Source organism: Nansenia antarctica, assembly GCF_963989245.1.
Source record: "Nansenia antarctica genome assembly, chromosome: 2".
In the NCBI taxonomy this organism is placed as follows: Eukaryota; Metazoa; Chordata; class Actinopteri; order Argentiniformes; family Microstomatidae; genus Nansenia; species Nansenia antarctica.
In genome coordinates, this window is record NC_137675.1 from 48,853,713 (window position 1) to 48,863,729 (window position 10,017).

Consider the following 10,017-nt stretch of genomic DNA (forward strand, 5'->3'; position numbering starts at 1 on the left):
ATGTCATCTAGGTAAAAGGGCTTCCTGTGGAATATCTATTTGCATGTAAGATTTTACTGACTTCTGTATTTATGTTGTAATAAAGGCATTCAAGTCACTAGGGAAAGAATTTCACCTTTTTGCTCAACCACAGAAATGGGGGTTAGTTCCACTTAAGTCCACAGGGTGGCGCCAGAGCAGCATGACTAGACAGGAAAAGGAAAAGGACTGGAGTCTTGAGGCTCAGTTCCATTCTGAAGAGCTAGGAGCAGGACAGTCATCAGAGTGGAATCCAGCCTCAGAAAACCAAATGAGTTGATTCAGTGTGAACTGAGAGTGCTCTTATTGACTGACTGTGTGTGACACAGTCAATGACAGCTATGTGAAAATCACTTCATTATCACTCCAGTCCTCCAGGACCTCCACCAGCTCCCAGTCTGATTAAGGTTTCAGATTCTCCTTACCACCTACAAAGCCTTCAACAACATGGCACCCTCCAACCTCTCTGACCTCCTCCTCCAGCACACCCCTAGCCCAGGTCTCATGTCAGCTGATGCCAACCTCTTTGTCCCCTTCACCAGCACTAAACACCGGACCTGGCTTTCTCCGCTGCAGACCCCACTCTTTGGAACATTTTTTGTGCTTATATTTAACTTTTTATTTATCCATTATATTCTTGTTCATGGAATAAAGTGTTTTTGAATTTGAAAAGTCCTATACAAAATAAATTCATTATTATGATGATAGTTAGTAGTAATAGTAGTAGTATCCGGTAGTCAGAGAATAGGATGCTGAGCGAGATGAGCAGATCATTTAGAACAGACTTCTTCAAACCCCTCTGTAGAGATTCTGCCTGTGTGTGCAGGTATTCATTCCAGCCCAACACTAACACACCTGTTTCAGACAATCATGGTCTTCAGTCAGGGCCAAGGACGATATACTGGCTTACAGCAGCGTGATGCCTGTTCCACTAGCTGACCGGGGTGGTGTGTGTGTGCAGAGAGACACCAAGGAAACCAACATGTTTAGTGAAGTGAAACTTTATTTTTTAATATAAAATACATAAATAGAGCATTTGCAAGTGGCATTAGCAGCATGTCCATATTAAACACACGAGTGTGTGTGTGTGTGTGTGTGTGTGTGTGTGTGTGTGTGTGTGTGTGTGTGTGTGTGTGTGATTCATCTAGTAAAGTACAGTATGAGACAGTCAACAGAACGGCGGTTCGCTGCTTGTTTGTAAATATATAATCTATTATATCCATATCTACTGTATATCATGCCTGGACCAATCCCTGCAGACCGTAGCGGTCACATGATGACAAGCGCTGTGATGTGTCTTCAACGTGATAGAAGCCCTCACCCTCACACCACCCTGGCTGAGGACACAATAACACAGGACCTCCCATTCTGTTTCCATTGCACATAGATAACATCAACATCTGTCCCAGTGGAACAGGCAACACAGGTGGTCTCTCAGATGCCTGTGTAACAGAACATATAGGTGGTCTCTCAGATGCCTGTGTAACAGAACATACAGGACACACCATGACTGTTACTGAGCTCCCAACAGAACAACAAAAACTAACAGAAGATCGTGAAAAAAAAAAAAATAATAATAATAATAATAATAATAAAATTACTCTCGGTTTGATAATATCTCTTGTTTCTCTCCCATGTTTAATCTCTCTCTGATAAGACGGATATGTGTGTGAAGACAAGAGGCTGATCCGGACTCTTTAGAAAACATCTGTACATTAGACCGCACGCGTACAATCTCATAATTCATCTCATCTTCTCGAATTTTCAGACCCGCTAAAAAAAGCTCGTACAAAACATGGGGGGGGGGCGTTGGCCGTGTCTCTGGGGGAGGCAGAAGACAGAGGGGTCTGTGGAGAGGAGCGCTGAGCAGGGGGACGGGGGGGAAGACGGGGTAAAGCCTAATGTGTCTGTGCTGGGTATAGTCCTCTCCTTACAGGTAGAAAACTAAATGGCCGCCATCTTTAGGGTAAAGCCGTGTGTGTGTGTGTGTGTGTGTGTGTGTGTGTAGGGTCTCTATGCCAGCGTGGTCTTGAAGCCTCCCCAGGCGTGGAAGCAGCGTGTGAAGCAGTGAGGCTCGTTCCCCTTCCTGACCAGACGGAGCTTCCTGGGGTGCTCTGAGTCCTTGGACCGCATGTGCTGGATATACACCTGGGAGAGAGAGGGGGGGGTTACACACCCATACACAAGACTGGGCACCTGGAACACACACACACACACACACACACACGTCTGGGTCTTACCTGGCAGGCTTTCAGGCTGAGTTTGATCTCCACCTGACTGGTCTGAGTGCCCACCCACATGTACACCTGAGAGAGAGGAAGAGAGAGAGAAAGAAACAATTAGCCTAAACAAGAATGATTTCATGACTCATAGTGGCCATTTTGTAGGGATGTAACGATGCATCGCGATGCAGTTAATTATCGATACAAATATGTGACGATTCAAATCGGTGAGATGAAAAATGAATTGCTATATTTGTTTCGGACAATGCGAGGAATATGGACGTTGCAGTGAAAGAGGCTGGGCTAGAAGAACCACGTAATATCACCATACCCACGTCAGTCAGACGCTGGCTGGGTCAGGTGAGGCGGGTTGCAGCCTTCTGCCCCCGAGGCCTCACAGCAACCGCTGTGTTCCAAACTTATCCTAGAATGCTTTTTGTGAATGTCTTGTAGCTAATAGCGTTGTGCAGTTTAAAACATGCAGAGCTACATTTCTGGTGTTTTGAGCCCATGACACTTGATTGCAGATTACATGCAAGACTAGCTAGCTCGCTCAAATAAAGTTTGATGTCTTTCGTATTGACAGGTGGAGGCCACGAAGCGGTCATGCTTGTGTGAACTTGGATTGAAAGTCATGTAGCTAGGCTAACTAGCTAGCATACTGGTTATCTATCCATGTTGTTGGGCTCTAAGGTTAAACTGTTATTGCTGTAGCTCGCTGCACTCGCCTTGCAATGCTGTTGTTGAAGTGTCCATTGTTGGTGGTGTGTCGGTGTGTTATTGTAAGTGTACAGCTAAACTAGCTAGCTACATTGACAATGCAGTTGAAGAAGTGATTCTACATGCAGGGTCATCATCAAAAAGTAAACTAAGGGGAAAATGCGTTTTAACATGCAAATAGATCATTTCTATGACCTGTCTTCAGTTGTGCTTAAGGGACTACATATCAGCAGCAATACTTTTATTTAAGCCTAGCTGAACACATCCCATATGTCAACAAAAACAAACAATACAATATAATAACTCCTTATTTCATTGGTTCTGAAGAGGGACAAATAAGCGATTCTTTAACCCTCCGGTTGTGTTCCCGGTCAAATCTGACCGAGAGCAACTTTCATCAATCATAAATATTGTGTTTTACATTTGATTGCCTCAAGGCCTTATGATATCCTCCACACTAGGCATTTGAACATATAAAATTGCTGACTAACCACTGGCATTGAATTTTGTGGTTTTAGTCAACTTTGTAACATCGGTGGTGTTCCCGGTCAAAAATGACCGCCATAGGAAATTAATGGATAACACAAGTTGTAACAAGCTACAACATTCCAGGATGTATCAGACCTGTTCAAATACCTCATATATAAAGTTTGACACATTTCAAACTAAACAATTAGGTGTTTGTTATGGGAACCCTTCTCTTTCCCGTGCTTATTTGCCCATCCGAACCAGACCTTCCAGACTAAACATTGTTTAGTCTGGAAGGTGTGGTTCACCTGGGGTGAAAGAGAAGGGTTCCCATAACTCTGGAAGGTATGGTTCTGATGGACACATAAGCACGGGAAAGAGAAGGGTTCCCATAACAAACACTGAAATGTATCAAACGAAACAGGTGTTTGTTATGGGAACCCTTCTCTTTCCCGTGCTTATGAAATGTATCAAATGAAACAGGTGTTTGTTATGGGAACCCTTCTCTTTCCCGTGCTTATATGCCCATCCCCCCACGTGAACCACACCTTCCAGACTAAACTCTCACAGACCCCCTATATAAAGCTTTATTTGTGCTTTGCTCTGAATTCACTCTGTGAACACAATGAGTAAGCGGCTGTCTAAGCGATTATCTGTCAGAGAGGCTCTCGACCGAATTTTTGAACCAGATGAAGAGGAGATTGAAGTTGAACCAGAGATAGAGGAGGATGTCTCAGAATTGGAAGACAACACCGATCCTGACTTCGATCCAGAATGTTATGAGACAGACGGCGAGAAAGAGGCCCCTGAGGAAGAGGCCCCTGTGGAAGAGGCCCCTGAGGAAGAGGCACCTGAAGAACAGGCACCTGAGGTGACATTCCAGTCCAAGGGTGGCAACTTGCTCTGGTATTCATCCTCCCAGGATAGAGCAAGCAGAGCGAGAGTGGAAAACATCATAAGGATGACACCAGGACCAACGCGGTATGCTACATCTCGTGTGGATGACATCAAGTCCAGCTTCCAACTGTTTTTACCAGAGTCCATTGAGGAAATTGTACTGGACATGACAAACCTGGAGGGGAGGCGTGTGTTTGGGGACACATGGAGAGCACTGGACCAGGTAGACCTTCAAGCCTACATAGGTCTGTTGATTCTAGCAGGAGTATATCGGTCAAACAATGAGGCTACAAAGAGTCTGTGGGATGCGGAGTGCGGGAGGCCTATATTCCGGTCCACTATGTCATTACAGCAGTTTCATGTCCTGTCGAGAGTTATCCGATTTGATAACAGATATACAAGACCTGCCCGCTGGCGAAATGACAAACTGGCTGCCATCAGGAACGTTTGGGACAGGTGGGTGGAGCGCCTACCACTGATGTACAATCCAGGCCCTGAGGTGACAGTTGACGAGCGCCTGGTCCGTTTCAGAGGTCGCTGTCCCTTCAAGCAGTACATCCCAAGCAAACCAGGCAAGTATGGAATCAAGATCTGGGCAGCATGTGATGCCAGGAGCAGCTATGCCTGGAATATGCAGGTCTACACGGGAAAACCTGTTGATGGAAGGCCAGAAAAAAACCAGAGCATGCGTGTTGTGCTGGACATGACAGCCGGTCTCAAGGGGCATAATATCACATGTGATAACTTTTTCACCTCATATGCGCTTGGTCAGGAGCTGTTGAAACGCAAGCTCACCATGGTGGGGACAGTGAGGAAGAACAAGCCTGAACTTCCCCCTGCGCTGGTGTCAACCAGAGGGAGAGAGATACTCTCATCAAATTGTGCACAGTATATGTTGAGATATTGAAGAACTGATCCAATGTGTTGTTTGGCAGAGATATATAGAGTTTCAGGGTGTAACTGGCCTTCTTATTTGAAATTCTCAAAAACGGAAATGAAATATTAAATTTCTACTCTGTATTTAGTCACATTACAGTAATTTGGTCATATCTATGTTCATTTTTTAACATCTCACAGGTCTCAGCTTTCACCAGGTACCAAATTTAGCAAATTTGACCATGTAGTTTTGGAGATATGAAGCAGTTAATCAGACCGGTCTAATTAGACCGGGAACACCAAGGATGGGGGGGGGGCAAACATGAACACAACCCAAAGGTTAAGAAAATACAGTATTATGTAGTTTTTGTCAGAGAAATAAATAAATTAGATTATATTTTAAAATTTGTCTGCAATCTCATTTTGTAAAAAAAAAAAAAAAGAAAAGAGAAAATCGTATCGTGAACTCAGTATCGTGAATCTGGTATCGTGAACCCAGTATTGTGAATCTGGTATCGTGAACCCAGTATTGTGAATCTGGTATCGTGAATCCAGTATCGTGAATCTGGTATCGTGAACCCAGTATCGTGAATCTGGTATCGTGAACCCAGTATCGTGAATCTGGTATCGTGAATCTGGTATCGTGAGTTGAGTGCATCGTTACATCCCTACCATTTTGTCATGTCTGTCATTATCTTCCAACCAACATTGCATTACTGGTTTCACACCAACAACATTAGTTTGGATTTGAACATTGAACATTGGGTCCTGGTGTGAGTAGACCTGACGTCTGCCTGTGTCACATCCTCACCTCTTTGCCGTTGTCCAGGAGCATGATGTCATCATCGGCCAGGTCGTCCTGACAGAAGTCTGAACACTTCTCTGACACAGCGAAATACCCCTTCTCATTAGAGCACCTGGGAGGGAGGGAGGGAGGGAGGGAGATGGTTATCACGCCCCAGTTGAATATGTATAAACTTGACCTAATATGACTCTACTCTTGCACGGTAAACTAACTTCACTTCAGGTCAAACTACCTACTGTGTTCATGTCTCTGTGTGCCGAGCCGTGCCCCCCCCCCCCCCCCCCCCCCCCCCCCCACTGAGCCCCCCCCCCCACACACACACACACACTGAGCCCCCCCCCCCCCTCACCTAAACAGACGGGCGTATTTCATGTAGTCTGCGTCCTCGTCGTACGGCTTCTGAGAACCTATCCCCACCCAGAAGAAGTTCTCTGGCTCCTCCCCCTCGTTGATCACCTGGGAGAGAAGAAGAGAACAGAACAGAAGAGAGGAGAGGAGAGGAGAGGAGGGTAGAGGAGGAAAGGAGAGGAGAAGAGGGGAGAGGAGAAGAGGGGAGAGGAGAGGAGAAGAGGGGAGAGGAGGAGAGGGGAGGGGAGAGGAGGAGAGGGGAGAGGAGAGGAGAAGAGGGGAGAGGAGGAGAGGGGAGGGGAGAGGAGGGGAGAGGAGCGGAGCGGAGAGAAGAGGGGAGAGGCGGAAAGGGGAGGGGAGAGGAGGGGAGGGGAGGAGAGGGGAGAGGAGGAGAGGGGAGAGAAGGAGAGGGGAGAGGAGGGGAGGAGGGGAGGGGAGGGGAGGGGAGGGGAGGGGAGGGGAGAGAAGGAGAGGGGAGAGAAGGAGAGGGGAGAGAAGGAGAGGGGAGGGGAGGGGAGGGGAGGAGAGAGGAGGGGAGAGGAGAAGAGGTTCAGTCAGCTGCAGGAGACCGGAGGCTTCATGTACTGTACGTACAGGTTGATAGATCTACATTCATCAACCAACTGATCAGTACATAAAGAGACCAAAATAATGACACAGACGACACGCACACACACACACCTGTTTGCTGTAGGTGTCGTCGAACATGCAGTTCATGATGTCCTCAGCCAGTTTGGCCTCGTCAGGGTCTGCAGCACGGCCCACCCAGGTGTACACGATCCCCTGGTTGTCTGTGCTCTCAAACGGAACCTACAGGACACACACACACACACACGGTTAAGCTTGAGGACAGGCAAACATTTGTACAGTAAAGTATTATTATAATTCTGTGTCTACCAACTCTCTACCAACAGCCAAACCCAGCAGTCACCTTCAGGATGGAGCAGAACTCTGAGTTCAGCTTACTGGAGTCTGTGCCAATCTGGATAGTCCTGGAGAGAGAGAGAGGGAGGGGGGGGAGAGAGAAGGTTACACTTGACTTTTGAGAGGAACAAAGTCACACTGAACACTTTATTAGGAACACCTGTACACCTTCTCATTAATTCAGGTGGTGTATATAGTAATATGCTGTAGGCCTATACGTATTCTTAATATTTTTATATTTAATAGTTCATATTTTATAATATATAATATAATATTTTATGGCGAGTGCCATACCTTGCCATACCAAAACGACGCCTATGTTGCACATCTGGTTAGATGCCGAACTGCGTTTCGTTGTCTTAGTACTTAGTACTCTGTCTATAGTTCCACTGTCTCCAGTTGTAGGTGCAGGTCTATAGTGTCTGTCTCCAGTTGTAGGTGCAGGTCTATAGTGTCTGTCTCCAGTTGTAGGTGCAGTTCTATAGTGTCTGTCTCCAGTTGTAGGTGCAGGTCTATAGTGTCTGTCTCCAGTTGTAGGTGCAGGTCTATAGTGTCTGTCTCCAGTTGTAGGTGCAGGTCTATAGTGTCTGTCTCCAGTTGTAGGTGCAGGTCTATAGTGTCTGTCTCCAGTTGTAGGTGCAGGTCTATAGTGTCTGTCTCCAGTTGTAGGTGCAGGTCTATAGTGTCTGTCTCCAGTTGTAGGTGCAGGTCTATAGTGTCTGTCTCCAGTTGTAGGTGCAGGTCTATAGTGTCTGTCTCCAGTTGTAGGTGCAGTTCTATAGTGTCTGTCTCCAGTTGTAGGTGCAGGTATATAGTGTCTGTCTCCAGTTGTAGGTGCAGGTCTATAGTGTCTGTCTCCAGTTGTAGGTGCAGGTCTATAGTGTCTGTCTCCAGTTGTAGGTGCAGGTCTATAGTGTCTGTCTCCAGTTGTAGGTGCAGGTCTATAGTGTCTGTCTCCAGTTGTAGGTGCAGGTCTATAGTGTCTGTCTCCAGTTGTAGGTGCAGGTCTATAGTGTCTGTCTCCAGTTGTAGGTGCAGGTCTATAGTGTCTGTCTCCAGTTGTAGGTGCAGGTCTATAGTGTCTGTCTCCAGTTGTAGGTGCAGGTCTATAGTGTCTGTCTCCAGTTGTAGGTGCAGGTCTATAGTGTCTGTCTCCAGTTGTAGGTGCAGGTCTATAGTGTCTGTCTCCAGTTGTAGGTGCAGGTCTATAGTGTCTGTCTCCAGTTGTAGGTGCAGGTCTATAGTGTCTGTCTCCAGTTGTAGGTGCAGGTCTATAGTGTCTGTCTCCAGTTGTAGGTGCAGGTCTATAGTGTCTGTCTCCAGTTGTAGGTGCAGGTCTATAGTGTCTGTCTCCAGTTGTAGGTGCAGGTCTATAGTGTCTGTCTCCAGTTGTAGGTGCAGGTCTATAGTGTCTGTCTCCAGTTGTAGGTGCAGGTCTATAGTGTCTGTCTCCAGTTGTAGGTGCAGGTCTATAGTGTCTGTCTCCAGTTGTAGGTGTAGGTCTATAGTGTCTGTCTCCAGCTGTAGGTGCAGGTCTATAGTGCTTCAGGAAGGACCACACCAGACAGGAGATACTGGTGGCCTTCTACCGCTGCGCAGTGGAGAGCATCCTCACCTACTGCATCTGCAACTGGTTCTCCAGCTGCACAGCTGCAGAGAGGAATGCGCTACAGAGAGTCGTGAGAACGGCCCAGAAGATCACCGGCGCCCCCCTCCCCTCTCTGGAAGAGCTGTACAACACACGCTGCCTCAGGAAGGCCTCCAAGATCTCCAGAGACCCATCCCACCCTGGGTACGAACACTTTGCTCGGCTGCCCTCGAACAGGCGGTACAGGACCATGTTCGCAAGGACAAACAGACTGAAGCTCAGCTTCTACCCCAGGGCCATCCAGGCCCTGAACACAGCAAAGACCTAGGTTCTGGGCCCTGGACAGTCTGGACGGATTGATGGCAGCTGCTGGATTGAAAAATCAGGTGTAGTGCTGAGGCACAAATGTGTACATTTCAAGCCTGCAAACTGCGACACTTTAAATGAATGTGCAATAACACTATGTGCAATATGACAACCCTAGGGTACATAAGGTTGCAGAGAAATAGGAAATGTTAGAATAGGTATAGCATAGCATAGAGTACAGCACAGTGTTTTATCTGTACAGTATAGTATAGTGGATAGTGTACATAGCCTTTATTTATGTAAACCAGCTCCTTTCCCTTCTTGTCTTTTTAGTTTTTTCTTCTTTTTTTTTTCTTTCCTAGCACCAGGGGAGTCACCCCTCCCAAATGTCGTTGTTTGGTACCTGTACTATAGCAATGACAATAAAGACCATTCACCATTCACCATTCATTCACCATTCACCATAAAGTTATGCTCTGTATGTATATATATATATATATATATATATATATATATATATATATATATATATATATATATATATATATATATATATATATATATGGGTATAGTACACTTACACACAGGACAAAGTGGCCTGGAACCCACAGTGGAAGGATAAGGGCATCCTTCTGATCAGCATGTTCCTGTTCAAAACCATGTACTGCATTTATCATTTTTATCCAACACTTAACTGGGGTGTGCATGATTATGAATTACATGATAATTTGATGAAGTCCTTTCTCATACATGTAGTGTTTTTTTTGGGCTTAGTGTTAGGAAACCATTTAATTTACCTTGATGAAATCAAGTAAAAAAAAAAAAGAAGGTATTTAGGACCAACA

The 10,017-nt window shown here is 46.0% G+C and overlaps 1 protein-coding gene across 1 annotated transcript; it reads right to left on the bottom strand.

Moving 5' to 3' along the window:
• Positions 1-2,031: 2,031 nt before the first annotated feature.
• On the bottom strand, positions 2,032-7,580 carry LOC308150212 (protein flightless-1 homolog; the record flags this gene model as incomplete). Its single annotated transcript, XM_080523066.1, has 7 exons — positions 2,032-2,166; positions 2,259-2,324; positions 6,013-6,118; positions 6,356-6,462; positions 7,036-7,164; positions 7,286-7,346; positions 7,573-7,580. 7 exons carry the CDS (start codon positions 7,578-7,580, stop codon positions 2,032-2,034), a joined length of 612 nt encoding a protein of 203 aa, XP_080379192.1.
• Positions 7,581-10,017: the final 2,437 nt, after the last annotated feature.